The following is a 19,230-nucleotide window of genomic DNA, read 5'->3' on the forward strand; positions in this document are numbered from 1 at the left end:
TTTGAACCGTAAATCCCTCCCTCCAGCCAAATTTGCACCCAGTTAAAAGGGGAAATTAAATGCTGAATAAAGTTATTTAAATGAGATGTTGGGGTTGTTTTGGAGGGACAGTCTGGAAAAAAGAATTGAAGTGTGGGAAAAGACTCCCAGAAGAAAATCCCGGCTCCAAACCGTCCCAAACCTCCTACAGAGCAAAGAGCAGCCAGTGAGGAGTCCTGTCAGCACTGAGGGAAGGAAAACCAGGATTAGGAGATTTATCAAGGGCCGTTAAAAGCCTTGACAGCAAATTAGTTTGGAATCAATCACTAACTGAAGCAGATCTGAAGGATTTGGGTCTCAGCAAAGTTTGTTTGGTGTCTCTGTTTGGGGTCTCTTTGAATGGCCAAGGAGGACCTGGAAACACCGAGGAGGGCCTGGGAACACCAAGGAGGACCTGGAAACATTGAGGAGAACCTGGGAACACCAAGGAGGACATGGAAACACCAAGGAGAACCTGGGAACACCAAGGAGGACATGGAATCACCAAGAAGGACCCGGAAACATTGAGGAGGACATGAAAACATCAAGGAGGACCTGGAATCACCAAGGAGAGCATGGAAACATCAAGGAGGACCTGGAATCACCAAGGAGGACCTGGAAACATTGAGGAGGACTTGGAAACACCAAGGAGGACCTGGAAACATTGAGGAGGACTTGGAATCACCAAGGAGGATGCGAGAAAAAGAACCCGATCCATAAATGAGGTTTCTTAACTTTTTAAACATCTGAACCTGAAATTAAAAACCCTTTTGTCCCCCGAGTTTGTCGAGACAACCAAGAGGAATAAAAACTTTGGAGCTCTTCCCTCTCTGTGGATTTTCATGGTTTGAAAAGTGGAAAATTCTTCCCAGTGGATGTTCTCTGACCTCCAGCTGATTGCCCATAAACAGATAAACAAAGCCAATCCCTGGCTACAAAAAATTCGATTTTGGGAGATCTTTGTGAAATTTTTGGCTCCAGAACAAGACGAGGAGCAGAGCTGAGGAATGATGAGGGGTAGGACAAGACATGATCTCATCTGAACCCGGACCAAGGGGAGTGGAGGAGGCAGAAAGACAAAAAAAATTTGTCTGCCCTTATCCAGGGAAGCAGGAATGGTGAAACTGCTGCCAAAAGTCATCCCAAAGAAATAAAAGGAAGATTAAACAGCTGCCAAATCCCAGAAAAGAGCGGGATCATGGAGCAAGGAATCCCGAGGAGAACTCTGCTGCTGTGGATGGGAATGGAAGAGGAGCAATAGAGGAACCTGCCAGGGGTGAGATTCCCTGTCCAAGCCCGGTGTGTGGCTCTGGAGAAGAGGATGATGATCCAAAAGATTCCAGGGAGATTCCATGCGAGCCAGTCGGCTGGGATACTGCAATGCACAGCTTGCCATGGGGGAAGTGAGAGGCTCCATGGAAATACTCCATGGAGTTTTGCCAGGTGTTTTCTGGGATGAGAGGAAAACGGGCACAGATCTGACACAAAGGAGGAGGGAAAACCAGGGAAAACCAGGGAACAGCTCATTTGGATCTTTTCCTCCTCTTTGAAGTGAACTTGGGAAAGTTTCTTCCCCTTTTTTCCAGGTTGGACAGGGCTTGGAGCAGCCTGGGATAGTGGAAGGAGTCCCTGCCCATGGAATGAGCTGGGCTTTAAGGTCCTCTCCAACCCATCTCATTCTGGGATGATTCCATGACAAGGATTCCACGACAAGAATTCCATGTCAATGATCCCATGTCAACAATTCCATCCCTTATTTGCTACACCCTGTCACTGTCATATTTCCTGGAAAAATCCCTTCGCCCAGGATTCTTCTCCTGGGAAGCTGGGAAGCCTCAGGGAAAAAGGAAAACAATAATTATCTCATTTGCTTCTCCTGTGTTTTGCTGCTTTGGAATGTGTTTGGGGATTGTTCACCCCCAGGGGATTGTTCCATTGGATTCTGCTGGGAATTGTTTTGGCTCTTTGGCCAATCAGGGCCAGGCTGTGCCAGACTTTGGAGAGAGTCAGGAGTTTTCATTATTATCCTTTTAGCCTCCTGTCTGTGTCCTTTCTGCATTCTTTAGTGTAGTTTAGTTTAGCATTCTTTAATATCATATGGATGATAAAATCCCAAATGAGCCTGCTGAGCACACGGGGTCAGATCCATCATCCCCTCCTGCCACAGGACACCCCACAAATACAGCCCTGCTCCAATCGGCGCTCTCCGCTCCACGATCCCATGTTGGATCTGAACGGGATGGGCACAAGCCCCGCCATTCCTGCGGGATTTCTGGAGGGCAGTGGGTGAATCCTGAACAACGAATCCTCCCCTCCAGGGTTTCTGTTTCCCGTGGCCTTTGGGGCCGTCTTTCCATGGGAAAACCCCACAGGGGAGGAACTGTCATCCCAGGGGGACTCAGACCTTTGGATGGGGACAAACTCCTTGGGAAATGTCCTCAGATCCTGGAGATGGAGGAAGGGAAGAGGAGCCTGCTCTGGGTCCAAAGGCTCTGGCTAAGCTCCAGCAGGATCATTCCATTTGTCCTTCCTGGGCAAATCCCAACCCGAACCTGGGGCTTCTTCTCTCTTTCCAGACATCCCAGCTCTGGTTCTTCCTCACTAAAATCCAGGAGGGATGACCCTGGATCTCCAGATAATCCTGATCCATACCCTCAATCTAGAGTTTGGGATCAGCCCAGGAATGATGGGAACACACCCTGACACACAGGTCCCGCTGGGCCTTAGTGGCAGTTTTCCCTCTGTTTTGGTGTCGGCATTATCCCAATTTTTGCATGGATGCTGCTCATGCACAGAAACATCCAGGAAAGAGAAATCTATCTACGATTTGCAATTCAAAGCATTTTTAAAAATATTTCTTCCCCCTGCACAACCCTAGTGCCTGTAATTTTCATCGACATTTAAAAACAGGTTTGATTTATTTTAATCCTAAATAATCCAGCGCTGAATTCATTTCAGTGAGAGCTGCATTTTAGGAGGGGGGTTGTGTTTGTTTATAAATGAATTTATGGCTTTTGCCGATTCCTTGAATTTCTGAGGGATTGTCAAATGTTCTCAATCTTGAGTAATAAACACAAGCGAAGAGTGAGTCACTGGTTGGGGTTTTTTGGTATTTTTGCTTAGTTCCAGCAGTGAAATGATAATTTAGAAATGTCTTTGAGCCAGAAAATCAGGAGGGGTAGAAGAAGAGAGCAGGAAAATGGACTAACTTTTGAAAAGTTGATATTTTGATAACTCTTATTTGGTGGGAAATGGTTATGATGAGGTCTGACTTCTCCTGATGAGGGAAAACAAGAAAAGAACATCACAAATAAATATTGGCTGTCAAAGATTCCTGTCCAGGACAAAAGGGAACGGCCTCAGGCTGGGCCAGGGCAGGATCAGGGTGGACACCAGCAGGAATTTCCCCATGGAAAGGGGGCTCCGGCCTCGGAAGGAGCTTCCCAGGGAAGTTTGGAGCCCCCATCCCTGGAGGTGTCCAAGGAATTCCTGGATGTGGCACTTGGAGCTGTGGTGGGGATTGGGCACAGCTCAGACTTGATGACCTGGGAGGGCTTTTCCAACCTCAGGGATTCTGGGATTCTGTGACCTGCAACTGATGGAGAGGAGCCCCAGCTCCTGCCAGGACCTCAGAGCCACCACATCCCCCCAGGTCTGAATCCAAACCTTGGACGTGTCAGAGGGAGGAGACTTTTCCCTGGATTCCACCGAGCTCTGGTCAGGCCCTGACCTGAGAGGTTGATAAAGGTGTGGGACACAAAGTCAGGCTCCCACCTGCTCTTCCTGACTTCCTGCAGACTCTGGGGAAATCAATCCTTAATTAGCCCTCAGAAGAGCAGCTGGTGGAGTCTTTCTCCTCATTAGGGTTTGGATTAATTGCCCAGAGTAACTGTGGATATTTCATCCTTGGAAGAGTCCAAGGCCCGGCTGGGCAGGGCTTGGAGCAGCCTGGGACAGTGGGAGGTGTCCCTGCCATGGCAGGGGGTGGAACAAGGTGACCTCTAAGGTCCCATCCAACCCAAACCATTCCAGAATTCCACGACCCCATGGAACAGGACATTCAGAGGGCAGAGCGGGGAACAACCCCGAGTTTTAAGAGAGGATGGAAGCTGCTTTCCAGGAGCACCCACACAAAGGCAGGGCCGAGTTATCCAGCCTGGGAGCTGATTTTAGCCACAATCGCCCCTCTGGGATGTGCAAATTCCACGCCCTTGGTGGCTCCCTCTCCGCCCGCCCCTCTGGAAGAGCAGGAATGCCGCACATTCCCATAACCACATCCAACCCTAAAATTGCACAGGTTCCTGCCTTGCCCCCAGGACCTGGGGAAAGGAGAGGACAATCCCTGCCTTCCTCCAAGCGCTGTTAACCCTCCCCACCCCAGAGGAGCATTTTGCCAAGGAGCAAGGATTCCCAAGGGAAGAAGAACATGGGGCTGGCCGTTCCCAACACGACCCCGACGGATGGCGGGGCCTTTCCCAACGCCGTGTGTGTCACCAGGCAGATCCACAGGCAGGGAACAAACCAAACCCAAGCCGCTGCCCCCAGGGTGGCTTGTCCCCTCCCGGGACAATGGCCCTGCACCCTCCCTGCCCGCCTCCCGCTTTCCTGGGGGACGCTCCCGTCCTCCTTGGCCGCCCGCGCTCTCCGAGGGATCCAAGGATCACGCAGGGCTTTGCAGCCCTCCCCGGCGAGCTCCCAGGATCTCCGGGGTCCGGCAGGTCTGGAGAGCTCCGTTATCACCAGGAGAACGTGGATCACGGAATTCATGGGTGGCATCACCCACTGGCCACGCTGGTGGCTCACTTTTTTTTTCTTTTTTTTTTTTTTTTTGGGTTTTTTTTTTTTTTTTTTTTTTGTTTTTTTTTGTTTCCCCAAATAACTTAATCTCTCATTCCACAGAACAGAGGAGCTGCATGGAAACCCTCGGAATCCGCTGCATGGCCTGATGGTCTTTTCCCACTAAACGCTCTCCAGGAACCTTTTTTTTTTTTTTTTCCATCCTTTGGCTGAATTTTTCCTTTCCTCCTCCTGTCTTTTACATCACTGTCTCTCTCTCCTCTTCCACCAGGACCGTGGGCCTGTCTCCATCGTAGAGCCCGGAGCCGTTCAGGTATTCCTCGTCCTTGTTGTACTGCTCCGGGCCGGAGGAAGGCATGGAATTCTCGGAAATGGAGCCATTTTTCACATAGCCTGGCAAGTTCCGGTGGCCGTTGAGGGTCCCTGGAATAAGTCTGGTGTTGAGGTGGAGGGCCAGCGCCCCTCTGGTGGCCACGTTTGTGATGCTGGTGTGGGAAACCATTGGTCCATAGCTGTAGGTTGTGCTCCCACTCCGGGCTTTCCTTTTGAAGTCAAGGGCTAAAGTCCACCTGCTCCATGACTTCTTTATTTCTGCTTGGACCTGAGGGGGGAAAAAGGAGGGGAAAAAAAAAACCCCGTGAGTGGGAGGAGAGAAATGCCAGAAAAATGTGGTGTCCATGGATGGAATGGGTGGGAAAATCTGTGTGGACTTGGAATTTCATGGCCTTTAGGGGCCCCTTCCAAATCAGGAGATTCTGGGATTCCGTGAAATTGGAATAAATTCACATTCAAGAAATAATAAATTCACATTAAATAAATAATAAATTCACATTAAAAAAAAAAAGGAGGGGGAAAAAATGCCCCGTGAGTGGGAGAAGAGAAATGCCAGAAAAATGTGGTGTCCATGGATGGAATGGGTGGGAAAATCTGCGGGGACTTGGAATTTCATGGTCCTTTAATTGGCCCCTTCCAAATCAGGAGATTCTGGGATTCCGTGAAATTTGAATAAATTTGCATTAGATAAATGATAAATTCACATTCAATAATAATAATTCACACCAAATTGATAACAAATTCACATTAAATAAAAAGGAGGGGGAAAAAATGCCCCGTGAGTGGGAGAAGAGAAATGCCAGAAAAATGTGGTGTCCATGGATGGAATGGGTGGGAAAATCTGCGGGGACTTGGAATTTCATGGCCTTTAGGGGCTCCTTCCAAATCAGGAGATTCTGGGATTCCGTGAAATTTGAATAAATTCGCATTAGATAAATGATAAATTCACATTAAATAAATAATAAATTCACATAAAATAAATAATAAATTCCTACCAAATAAATGATAAATTCACATTAAATAAATAATAAAATCACATTAAATAAATAATAAATTCACACCAAATTGATAATAAATTCACATTAAATAAAAAGGAGGGGAAAAAAACCCGGTGAGTGGGAGAAGAGAAATGCCAGAAAAATGTGGTGTCCATGGATGGAATGAGTGGAAAAATCTTCAAGGACTTGGAATTTCATGGCCTTTAGGGGTCCCTTCCAAATGAGGAGATTCTGGGATTCCGTGAAATTGGAATAAATTTGCATTAGATAAATGATAAATTCACGTTAAAAAAATAATAAATTCACATTAAATAAATAATGAATTCACATTAAATCTGCCCTTTCCAAATGAAATATTGGACGCTGAGTGGCTGAAAACATCTGGCTGAAAAGGTGGGATAGCTCTGCCCAAGGGATGGAGGGCAGCACATCCAGAGCGGAATTGTCTCAGTGTCCCACAAAAATCAAGTGTCAGCAGGAATTCCACCTTGAGTGGCACCTGAATCCTGAGAAATTTCCCTAGAATCGGAATTTTAGACCAGGTCTAAGGCAGGTTGCTTAATTTAGGATGAGATCAATTCCCCTTAGATTTTATCCTCATTTTATCTGCAGAAAATAAACAGTGATTTTTTTTTTTTTTTAGTTTTATTTCCCCTTTAAATCCATAAATTTAGGTCATAAATTCCCCTTAAAATCCATGAATTTAGGTTATAAATTCCCCTTAAAATCCATGAATTTAGGTTATAAATTCCCTTTAAAATCCATAAATTTAGGTCATAAATTCCCCTTAAAATCCATGAATTTAGGTTATAAATTCCCCTTAAAATCCATAAATTTAGGTCATAAATTCCCCTTAAAATCCACAAATTTAGGTTATAAATTTCCCTTAAAATCCATGAATTTAGGTCATAAATTCCCTTTAAAATCCATAAATTTAGGTTATAAATTCCCCTTAAAATCCATGAATTTAGGTCATAAATTCCCTTTAAAATCCACACAATTTAGGTTATAAATTCCCCTTAAAATCCATGAATTAGGTCAAAATTCCCTTTAAAATCCATAAATTCCATTTTATCCCAGTCTGTGGAAGTTCTTCCCTGGGGTGCAGCCACTGGCCGTCCCCTTTCTTAATTAGCAGCAATAGAGGCAATTAATGGAAATGAGGAAATTAAAGTATATTATTCTTGAAATAGCTAAAAAAGCCCAAAGAGCCTGGAAAATCACTTTTTTTTTCCTTGTTTTTGTTAATCAGAGAGTCTTTCAATCCATTTTTCTTCCTAATTTGAAATGAAGCAGCACTAAGCAGCACTTGTGCTGGGAAATTAAAAATTCCACGTTTTTTCCTCCATTAGCTGCTTCCAGAATCTCATTTGTCGGTGCCAGGCTGACCTGGGGTTTCTCCACCAGGAAAAAAAAAAAGAGGATTTGAATTTTTTTATGTGTTCTGAGAGACCTTGGGCTGCAAAATAAAGTCGTTTGTGGTAGAAAAATGGGGATGTGCCGATGTGGATCCACCTGGGTGTGGGATTGAGCCGAGAAGGGAGGGAATGAAGGTGCTCAGGACTCACCTCTCCATTGCAAAAACAGTATATGATGGCAACAAAAAATCCCTGCAAGGAGGAAGAGACGACAAATTAAGGGGAATTCAGGGAAGTTTGGGCCCCTTTTCTGGCCAGCACCCCCAGGCCTCTCTGGGATTGGGGACATTCTGTGGAAAACGCGTGCGGGAAAGGTGGGATGGTTCAGAGAAAATTCCCCGTGGATGGAGCTCCTGGACCAGGAGCCAGCAGAGCGTCCTGGGGGACAAGAGGCCAACGGGATCCAGGGGTGCATTGGGAAGAACTGGGAAGAACCATTTTTTTGCTGGGCAAATTTCCCATTTTCTTGCCAGCAGAGAACAGGTTTGAGGCTCAAATATTTTCAAATCCCCTCAGGAATTAATTCTGGTGTGCTGTAAACCCAGCCCTGGTGCCCCAGGCAGCCTTGCACCCACAGTTCCCTCCTCTCCCCGCTGGAATTCCCACGTTTTCCCGCAGTTCCAGTACCTGGAAAGAGTTGAACAGCATTTCATAGTGCATTTGAACTTGCCAAAGAATCCCTGACACGTCTGTGTATGGCATAGCCATGAAAACAATATAGTGAACGCCAAACAGAGGCATAAGGACAAGGGTAGATTTCAGCAGCTTCCTGCGGGGAAAAATGGGGGAAAAGGGGAAAAAGGGGGAAAAGAAAGGGGGGGAAAAAAGGGGGAAAAGAAAGAAAGGGGAGAAAGGAGGAAAAAGGAGGAAAAAAGGAGGAAAAAAGGAGGAAAAAAGGAGGAAAAAAGGAGGAAAAAAGGAGGAAAAAAGGAGGAAAAAAAAGAAGGAGGAAAAAAGGAGGGAAAAAAGGAGGAGGAAAAAAGGAGGAAAAAAGGGGGAAAAAAGGAGGGAAAAGAAAAAAGGGGAAGGAAAAAGAGGGAAAAGGGGAAAAAGGGGGAAAAAGGGGGAAAAGGGGGGAAAAAAGAAAAAGGGGGGAAAAAAACAGGGGGGAAAAAGGGGGAAGAGGGGAAAGGGGGGAAAGGGGGGGAAAAAGGGGGGAAAAAAAGAAGGGAAAAAATGAAGGGAAAAAGGGGGAAGAAGGAGGGAAAAAAGGAGAAAAAAGTGATGAAAAAGGGGGGAAAAAGGGGGAAAAGGAGGAAAAAGGAGGGAAAAAAAGAGGGAGAAAAAGAAGGGAAGAAGGAGGGAAAAAAGAGGGAAAAAAGGATGAAAAAGGAGGGGAAAAAGGAGGGGGACGGAAAAGGAAAAAGGAGGGGAAAAAAAGGGTGGGAAAAAGGGAGGGAAAAAGGGGGAAAAAAAAGGGGGGAAAAAGGGGGAAAAAGGGGGGAAAAGGGGGGAAAAAAAAGAAGGAAAAATGAAGGAAAAAGGAGGGAAGAAGGAGGGAAAAAAGAGGGAAAAAAGGATGAAAAAGGAGGGGAAAAAGGAGGGGAAAGGGAGGGAAAAAGGAGGGAAAAAATGAGGGAAAAAAGAAGGGAAAAAAGAAGGGAAAAAAAGAAGGAAAAAAAGAAGGGAAAAAAGGAGGGAAAAAAGGAGGGGGAAAAGGAAAAAAGGAGGGAAAAAGGGGGGAAAGGAGAAAAAAGGAGGAAAAAAGGAGGAAAAAGGAGGGAAAAAGGAGGAAAAAGGGAGAAAAAAGGAGGGGAAAAGGAGGAAAAAAGGAGGGAAAAAAGGAGGGAAAAAAGGGGGAAAAAGGAGGAAAAAGGGGGGTGAAAGGGGGGAAAAGGGGGAAAAAGGGAGGAAAGGGGGGGGAAGGGGGAAAAAGAGGGGAAAGAAAAGGGAAAAGAAAAGGGGGGAAAGGGGAAAGAAAAGGGGAAAGAAAGAAAGAAAAAAAAAAGGAATTAGTGCATGGATGAACCTCCCCAGCATCACCAGCCCAGCCAGGTTTGTCACCGGGCACAAGTTGCTCGTGGATTTCTCCTTGTCTCCTTGGATATGGGATGTCTACACAGGTGCTGTGGAATTCCAGCTGGAATTCCAAGCTGTTGGAGGTGACAATACTGAGGTGGCTTTTCCAGCCTCAGACCAGCTCCAGGCTTGGGTCAGGATCATGGGGGGAAGGCGGAAAGGAAGGAAAGGAATTTGTGCTGCAATTCCAGCCCTCAGGCTCCAACTAAAACCCACCAGATCCCTAAAGATGGCTCTCCATCTTCCCAGGGTCCTACACAACCCTCTGCTTGGGCAGGAGGTGGAGAATTGACTTCCAGAGGTCTTTTCCAAGCTCAACCACCCCGTGAGGCAGGACAGGAAAATCCACCCTGGCTCCGTGGCTCCTGTGCACCCAGCAGGTCTGTGTCACGGACAGATTCCATGGGAAATCCTTCTGTTAGGATCTTTTCTCCTGAGAAGCTCCAGCTGCTTTGGGATGGGACTTGGAGAATTGTTCACCCAGCATGTGGAATTGTTTTTACTCGATGGCCAATGACAGCCACCTGTGTCGAGGCTGTGAGCGCTCACAGGATTTTATCACCTTTCCTTTCCTTCCTTTTCCTGTTCCTTTCCTTTTCCTTTTCCTTTTCCTTTTCCTTTTCCTTTTCCTTTTCCTTTTCCTTTTCCTTTTCCTTTTCCTTTCCCTTCCCTTCCCTTTCCCTTTTCTGCCTTCTGATGAAATCCTTTCTTCTGTTCTTTTTGTATAGTTTTAATATCTCGTTTCCTTTTAATATAACATATCTCATAAAATAATAAATCAGCCTTCTGAAACGTGGGGTCAGGATTCTCCTGCCTGCAAATCAACAGATCTGGAGCAGAGGGAGCTGAGTTAGGAGTGGAATTGCTCCAGATATGCAGGGGAAGAGGACAGAGCAGAGGTGGACACTCCTAGGAGCTGCCTTGGCCTTCAGCATCCCTTGGAAAAGCTCCTTTTTCCAGGGAGCGGCTCCCCCTCAGCGCAGGATCCGCGCTGGGCACTCCGCGGAGGCACCACGGCCCCGAGAGTTTGGCCGGGCTGGCTCCGGAGGGAATCAGCTTTGCCTGGAAGTGCCATTAATTGAGGGATTAGACCTTGTGCCAAGAGTTCCAGCGAGCCCGGGGATGGGGAAGGAAGGGCGGGAATCCCTCCAGCAAGGGCCGGCACCGCCTCTGTCCAGCCTGCAAACCGCCCGGGGAATTTAACACTTTGAAAGGAGCAGGCCGCATCCAAACCATAATTAATGGCAAAGCTTCAGCCGGGGAGAAGTAAATAAATGGATAAATCCGAGCCCTGACGGGGCAGCGAGGGGAACTGGGAGGCGTTTTCCTGCCAAATCTCCCTCCTGCCTCCACTGTGTGTGTTTGGAGAGGGAGGTGGGAGCGATGAGCTCATGGTTTACATCCCAGACCATTCCGCTCTCCCCCCTTCCCAAGTGTCCTGTTGGGCAGTCCAGGAGATCCCGAGAAGCCTTGGGAGCTCTCAAGCAGCCGTGGTGTCCCAGCAATCCGGTTTTTCCATCCAGTTTTTGACCATGCTACAAATAACCTGAATTGTCAGGGGAGACGAGCTGGCAGAACAAAGGAAAACCAAACAAAAAACGAAACCAAATTGGAATATTTTTTTTCAGTTCGGCCAAGGCACTGAAACACCCGCTCAAGGGCAGGTTTAACCAATAGGCCAAGCTTAACAAAGCACAGGAGGGAAGTAAAAATAAGCAAATAAACAGCGCACACAAACAATGTTTTATTTCTGCACTTTGGGTTCAAAAACTGGCTGGGATTCCTCCCTAACCTCCAGCAGGCTGGATTTGAAAGGTTTAGGAGAGTTTTGAATTGCTCTGGCTCATTCTGCATCACCACACAAACTTTTTGGGTTATTTTAGGCGGCATCGGCGTCACCCTGGCGTTCTCCACAGCCAAGGGGGTGCACCAAGGGCTTTGTCCCATCCCCCAAAGGGGACAGGGCAGGTGACACTCACCTGTACTGTTGTCTCGAGTCACACCTCCCTGCATTCGTCTCTCGGAGCTTGGTTGCGAGGACTCTGATAATATTGATAAAGAGAATAAAATTTACCTGCGGGGAAAAGAAAACAAACAACAAAGAAATGAGAGCCCGTAAAAAAAATTCGCTGCAAATGGGGGAGTTGTTGGGTTGTGGGGTTGGTGTTTCCCCCAGGTGGGGCAGGGGCTGGGATTGGGGAGGAAGCTCCTCCTGTGGGAGGGATGAGCGTTCCAGGAATGATCCTGGGATTTTAACCTTCATGGAGAATATGGAATGGCTCACAAGGTGTGGGCATCTCACAGGGAAACACCTGAGCCAGGCAGCCCAGCAGGCACCTGGGGGAGGCCAAAATGAGGTTTTATTTGTCTTTACAGCCCAGCTGGGATTGAGATCCCCTCGGGATACCAGGAGAACTCGTAGGATGTCTCCCCACATTTCCATGTGCAAAGGGAAAGAGGAACAAGCCCAAGGCACCCCGGTGAAGGCAGAGTGACCCTAACTGGAGATGACAGCCCAAGAATGAAGAGAGGCAATGAAACTCCTGGATTTCTCCCATTTTCCGACTGCTGAGATTCCTCTGGGAAGTGTTTAGGACGGAGCAGGCGAGGACAGTCAGGGAATATCATCTACTGCCTTTCAGGGAGACGCAGCTGGGAACCCAGCTCGTGGCCAGCTGCTCAAGAGAATTCCAGTGGTGGAAAAGGAATGGAAGAGGCTGCCTCAGGAAGAGGTGGAATCCCCTATCCTGGGAAGAGGTGGAATCCCCCATCCTGGGAAGTGGTGGAATCCCCCATCCCGGGAAGTGGTGGAATCCCCATCCCGGGAAGTGGTGGAATCCCCATCCTGGGAAGAGGTGGAATCCCCATCCTGGGAAGTGGTGGAATTCCCCATCCTGGGAAGAGGTGGAATCCCCCATCCCAGGAAGAGGTGGAATCCCCCATCCTGGGAAGAGGTGGAATCCCCATCCTGGGAAGAGGTGGAATCCCCCATCCCAGGAAGAGGTGGAATCCCCCATCCCGGGAAGTGGTGGAATCCCCATCCTGGGAAGAGGTGGAATCCCCATCCTGGGAAGAGGTGGAATCCCCCATCCCGGGAAGAGGTGGAATCCCCCATCCTGGGAAGTGGTGGAATCCCCATCCTGGGAACTGGTGGAATCCCCCATCCCGGGAAGAGGTGGAATCTCCATCCTGGGAAGAGGTGGAATCCCCATCCTGGGAAGTGGTGGAATCTCCATCCTGGGAAGAGGTGGAATCCCCATCCTGGGAAGAGGTGGAATCCCCATCCTGGGAAGTGGTGGAATCCCCCATCCCGGGAAGTGGTGGAATCCCCATCCTGGGAAGTGGTGGAATCCCCCATCCCGGGAAGTGGTGGAATCCCCATCCTGGGAAGTGGTGGAATTCCCCATCCCGGGAAGAGGTGGAATCCCCCATCCCAGGAAGAGGTGGAATCCCGTGTGGATGTGGCGCTTGGGGACAAGGGTTTGTGGTGACCATGGTGGTGCTGGGGAATGGTTGGACTTGACCTGGGAGAACATTTCCAACCTTTGTGACTCCATGATTCCAATCCTGTCCTCCAGGAATGCGCTGAGGAAAATTTAATGGCACCACCTCATGGAGAGGAAAGGTGGGCTGGCATTGGGGAGATTCCCATCTTTGTGGAGCTCTTCAGAGCTTGCTTTCCCTGGATTCCACCAGCTCCTGGCCCAGCCAAACCCTTCCATGGGATTACGGAGAGGACAGAGGCAGGACAATCCCGAAACCTCAGTGAGCAGATCCATGTTGTTGGAAAATGCCCACGGATTCCCCTGGAGCCTTCAGCATTTCGGGACACAGAATTCCCCCACAACACACCAGCCTGGAGTTTTGGGGAGGCACCATTGGGAACCTCAAGCTGGATTATCCAGGAGACCTCCTTGGACGCATTTTGGCTGGATCCGTGTTCCAGCATTTCCATGGCAGAGATTTCCCCACCACAGCCATTGGAGAGTTGTTCCCATGGTCAGTTATCCTCCCTGGCAAAACCAGGAATTCCCTGAGCTGCAGGGGCTGGTTTGCCGTGGCTTTGTCTCCTCTGAGGAGGAGATGCAAGCTCGTTTGGAACTGCTCTCCATAAAAAAAGCCGGGAAGGTCATCCCACACCCTTTCTGTCACTGGGATATCAGTCAAAACTCTCTCCCGCATCCATTTCCCTGTTTTCATGAGGTTTGTGGGAATTTTACACCCCTGCAACCCCATTCCCTGGGTTCCATTTGGCTGAAATTTCCTGACTGGCACAGGAATTACAAAGGAGGAACGGACAGACTGACAGGCAGGGGAGGACAGAGCCTGGGGGCATTTAATTCCTTGGAAACCATCTGGAAGGGAAAAACCAAGCGGGATTTATGTCTCTACAGGAGCTTTTCCAGCTTTAAAGGCTCCAAAGTGGGATTTTGTTCTGCATTTGTCAACAAAATGAAGGATGCCCAACCTTATCACACCCAGGAGGGAAACTACTCTGATTTCCCCAAATGTGCTAAATTTGAAAAGAAATCCAGACAAAGGAATCCCATCCAAATTAGCAGAAAGTGGAGGGGTTTTAAACCCTCCAGCCTCCAAAATCTCATCCAGGAATTGCAGGGCTGAGTCCAGCAATGTGGGAATGGCAGAAGCAGCCAAGCGAACAACACGAGCCCACAGAAATTAAACAGACACAACCCATGGAATATTTTTGCATAATGAACAGCTGGGTTTGCAGATTGCCAGGGCACAGGCACAGCCTCCTGGAGAAACCTTATTTTTCCAAGGATGAGCCTCCACTGGGCTCTTTCTCCCCCGCTATTTGGCCTTCAAATGAAATGCAATGGGGTCGGTGGAATTAATTAATTCATTGAACCATCTGAACTTTCTTCTCCTGATCCATTTCCAAAGATGTGGCCTCGGTGGTGCGTTTCTTCCAAGGAATTGCTGGAGCCAGGTGGAGATTTTCCACCAAAAGGATGAAATCCAGCCGCACCCCAAACCCCAAAAATCTCACCTAGATTCCACCACTTCCCAGGACGGGGATTCCACCTCTTCCCAGGATGGAAACGGACGAGCACATCCACCTTGGAATATTTCCTGCTCTTTGTGTGTCTGGGGCTCTTCTCACCCACACTGAGCATCTTCCAAGGCCTCCTGATTTGGGGGGCCGGGAGGAAGAGCCTGATTCCAAACTCTCTGGACCGTGGAGAGATTCCTACTGGCTCCACTCGTGGAGGAGTGGAAAGGGAGATAGGATCTGGGGGAGTGCATGAGCTCTTTGACATGGATTCCACCAGGAGACTGAGCAATGGAGAACCCCAAATAAAGAGAGCGGGGGAAGAGGGTAATTAATGAATTCATTAATTAGGATGTAATTGGATTCACCTGGTGCAGATAATTAAATCTTATAATTCCCTCTCCTGCTTTGGAGAGCTCCTCCTGTGTTGGGATAATGTCACTTGGATCCTTCCTTTCCCCCCTGGCTCCTGGCTGGGGGTTGGAATAACCCACCCTCAGTGGTTAAAGATCCAATCCAAGCTGGGGTGGTTTCATTTCCCTTCCCACCTCAGGCTTCCCAAACTTTTACCAGCTCAGAAAGAAAGGGATGACCCTGAAACACGCCTGGGAAAAGCTTTGGTCCAGCCACAGTCCCCAGATCCCATCTCTTCCCACTGGAGATGCCTGGTAAGAACTTGTTATGATCCCTGAAAGTTTCCAAGATCATCTGGATTGGAAATGTTGCCTTGAGTGTTGGTTTCATTTTTGATTTCAGGGTCTTAGCCCTAAAAATGTGGGATTTTTCTCTCCGTGAAGTCACTCACAAGCCCTTCTGCCACAGTCAGCTGCCAAAATTCCAGGCAGGACAAACATGACCCCCTCAAAGTGGGCATGCAGGGACTATGATAAGGCAGGATTTTTGATTACAGGGTGATTAGAGTGGGAAATCCTGGATCAGCTCTTCCCAAGGACCCAAAGGCTCCCAGCCCCCTCACTCATCCCATACTCACCACGATAGCTGCCAGGATGGGCACCTGAATAATCCACTTTAAATTGCCAGCACTCAAGTCCCAACACCTGGGGAGAGATGGACATCCTGTCAGGAAAGCACTGGCAGAGCAACGGGCTCCGGAGTTCCGCTGGAAAAATCCCCCTGGAAGGATGAGTTCCTCCAAAGCCTGGTGAAGGACCTTGCTGTAACCCTGCCTGCACTCAGTGAGACTTGGGAACATCCCTTTTCCTGCTGAATTCTACTAAAAAATGAGAATATTCCCGTGGTTGGGATGGTTCTGCTCCCCAGAGGGTGAAGCTCTTTCCAGCTCTTTCCACACCCATCCAGACTCGTCCCTTCCGGGCAGGAACGGATCCTTTTCCACTTCTCCACTTCCTCACCAGAAAAAAATCCCTCCATTAAAAGTTATCCAGGTTTCACGAGCACAGGAGAGGCTGAACTGATGTGGGATCACAGGATCCGGGAATGGGTTGGGTTGGAAGGGACCCTGAAGATGATTTAATTCCAAATCCCTGCCATGGGAGAGAGGCTGCTCCAAGCCCTGTCCAACCTGGCCTTGGACATTTCCAAGGATGAGGCAGCCACAGCTTCTCTGGGTGACCTGTGCCAGGGCTTCCCCACGCTCACAGGGAAGAATTTTTCCCAAGATCCCATCTATCCTTGACCTCTGGCAGTGGGAAGCCATTCCCTGAGTCCTGTCCCTCCAGTTCCTAATGAATAATCCCTTCAGCTTCCCTGCAGGCCTCTTCCATCCTGGCCATGTCCCTGCTCATGGCAGGGGGTTGGATTAGGTGACCTTTAAAGGTCTTCTCCAACCCAGCCATTCCATGATTCCCCCTTGGAATAAACCTGCACAACTTCCCATGGGGACAGTGCTGGGGTTCCACATTCACTTCCTGGGGGTTTCCTTCAACCAAAATCCCCCAAAATCTTTTATCTCCATCCACCTCCAGTCCTTATCCCAGTGAGGACTGGGAGGGCCAGTTGGTGACGTGGATGTTGGGATGTTTGTTGGGATGCAATCCTCCATCTGCCAAGAAGGGATGGGCTCCATTGGCTCCCAGGAGTTTCCAGCAGCCGCTGGAAAAGCCGACTCGGTGTTAATTATTCTGCTGGAATTCTCTCCAGCCCTGGAGGCAGGAATGCCACAGCTTTTCCTTATCTGATCCAGGTAACCCCACATGGCACTGGCAGTTTTCCCAGGCCAGCTCCTCAGGGAAGGCGAGGCTGGGAAGCCACCAGTGCTGCCTGGAACCTCTGTGAGGATGAGCTGGTGTCACGGATGTGTCACCCTGCAGCAGCTCTGCTGATCCACCCGCCCAAGCCTGGAGCTGGAATCCCCTCTGGAAAGCAGTGCCTTCCCATGCAGAGCCGTTTGGGAATGCCCAGGGACCCTCAGGTGGAGGATCCTGGGGACATGGAAGCATTTCTGTGGTCAGGCCTGTGAGTTCTGGGGGAAAGGCCAGGTTGGACAGGGCTTGGAGAACCTGGGATAGTGGAAGGAGTCCCTGCCCATGGCAGGGGTGGAACGGGATGAGCTTTAAAGTCCTTTCCAACCCAAACCATCCTGGGATTGTAAAATCCATGGAGGAGTCACAGTTCTACCACCCCACCACCAAATTCTCTGCCGGTGCTGCAGCTGCTGTGTCCCAAACTCATCCCTGCCCATTCAGGATTTTAAGGACCCCTGTCTTGTCCCTGCCCAGCTGTGACACTGTCCCTTTATCCCCAGGGATAACAACTGCAGGTATTCCCATGTATTGGATCCTGCAGAACAAAAGGAAAGACGATCCTTCCCTTCCATCCACCATCCTCCTCCAAAAGTTAATGACCTCAGAGTCGAATTCCAGCTTTGCCTGGCTCTTTTTCCTTTTGAATTCCCCCGAAAATCCCACAAAACCTTGCATATAAAAGGGAGAGAAGGAAACCAGTGGGACTTACTCTGTGTCGGCCAGAGTGGCTCTGACGCTGGCCCACACTGTGACAAACACAGCAGGGAGTCCTGCAAGAGAACACAGGTGACACCGGGTCAGTGGGGACCGAGGCTCCAAAATTCCAGGTGGAATGGGTTAGGGGAAGGTGGAAGGAGCAGCTTTAATTATTCAGGCATAGCTGAGCCTTGGAGAGGCTGAGCTTTCACATCTGAGAGCTGAACTGGTTCCGTTTGGGGGGCTCACAACAAAGACATTGAGGGGCTGGAGCGGGTCCAGGAAGGAAAAGGAGTTGGGAAAGGTCTGGAAAACTCCTGGGGGAACTGGGAAAGGGGCTCAGCCTGGAGCAAAGGAGGCTCAGGGGGACCTTGTGGCTCTGCACAGCTCCTGCCAGGAGGGGACAGCCGGGGGGGTCGGGCTGTGCTCCAGGGAACAGGGACAGGAGGAGAGGGAACGGCCCCAGGCTGGGCCAGGGCAGGATCAGGGTGGGTAGAGGGAAAATTCCTTCCTGGAAAGGGGCTCTTACACATTGGAAGTGCCCAGGGCAGGGGGGAGTCCCCATCCCTGGAGGGATTTAAATCCCTGTGGATGTGGCACTTGGGGACATGATCAAGGGTGGCCTTGGCAGTGCTGGGAATGGTTGGACTTGATCATCTCTGAGGCCTGAGAGTGCTGAAACTGCCTTTGGCCAACCCATCCCATGGGAAGCAGAGAGCTCTGCCCTGGAGCTGGGCTGGGAGAGCTGGGAATGTTCCCCTGGAGAGGAGAAGGCTCCAGGGAGAGCTCAGAGCCCTGCCAGGGCCTGAGGGGGCTCCAGGAGAGCTGGAGAGGGACTGGGGACAAGGGATGGAGGGACAGGACACAGGGAATGGCTCCCACTGCCAGAGGGCAGGGATGGGTGGGAGATTGGGAATGAGGAATTCCTGGCTGGGAGGGTGGAGAGGGGCTGGGATGGAATTCCCAGGGAAGCTGTGGATGTCCCTGGATCCTGGCAGTGCCCAAGGCCAGGTTGGAGCAGCCTGGGACAGTGGGAGGTGTCCCTGCCCAATGATAGAAGGTGGAATGGGATCATCCTCAAGATCCCATTCAACCCAAACTTCCATGATTCCATGATTCCAATGGTTTTATGCAGCACACCTCCTCCAAGATATTTCCTCCCTTCCTTCACCTCAAAGAAAGGTAGAGCAGGAGTCAGGCTCCAACAGTTTCTCCCAGGAAATCCCTGGATGGATTGGAAGCTCTGTTAAATACGAGAGAGCCGCTGCACGAAGCAGAGAAATGCTAAAATTTAGGATTATGCTTCCAAAATATCCAGGCCAAGGTTCATTCCCAAAGGAACCATCCTGATTGCAGCACAGCTACCCCAGGCCATCATCTTTTCCCTGTGAAACGTGGAAAAAAATTCCCCAATATCCAAACGCAACCTTGTATTTATTTTTCTTTAGGGTCCAGTTATTTGTACAACTGAGTCCCCTACCGGCTTCCCTTAAAAAGCAGGATCCAATCCACAGTAGCTTCTACAAATTTGGGAAGAATGACCCCTTTCAGGTGGGGAAAAAAAAAATTATTAAAAAATAAATAAAGGCGACATTTATCAGCGGGGACTGTGAAGAGGCTGTTCCCAGTCTAAGCTCACTGGGGCTCGGGGATAAGCCCAGGCTTAACTTTCAGCATGCACTTAAGTCTCATTAGGGTGCTTAAAGGTT

The 19,230-nt window shown here is 49.3% G+C and overlaps 1 protein-coding gene across 1 annotated transcript in view; it reads right to left on the reverse strand.

The window, feature by feature from the left end:
- Nucleotides 1-225: 225 nt before the first annotated feature.
- PTH1R (parathyroid hormone 1 receptor) overlaps nucleotides 226-19,230 on the reverse strand; it is a 105,427-nt gene continuing 86,422 nt past the window's right edge. Inside the window, exons 8-13 of the mRNA XM_050970862.1 lie at nucleotides 17,535-17,595; nucleotides 15,592-15,658; nucleotides 11,563-11,657; nucleotides 8,192-8,333; nucleotides 7,715-7,756; nucleotides 226-5,416 (exon numbers count right to left, since the gene is read on the reverse strand). Coding sequence (XP_050826819.1) covers nucleotides 5,054-5,416; nucleotides 7,715-7,756; nucleotides 8,192-8,333; nucleotides 11,563-11,657; nucleotides 15,592-15,658; nucleotides 17,535-17,595 — 770 coding nt within the window. The 3' untranslated portion in view covers nucleotides 226-5,053. The remainder of the gene's footprint in view (nucleotides 5,417-7,714; nucleotides 7,757-8,191; nucleotides 8,334-11,562; nucleotides 11,658-15,591; nucleotides 15,659-17,534; nucleotides 17,596-19,230) is intronic.

This window comes from Serinus canaria, chromosome 2, assembly GCF_022539315.1.
Source record: "Serinus canaria isolate serCan28SL12 chromosome 2, serCan2020, whole genome shotgun sequence".
NCBI classification, from domain to species: Eukaryota; Metazoa; Chordata; class Aves; order Passeriformes; family Fringillidae; genus Serinus; species Serinus canaria.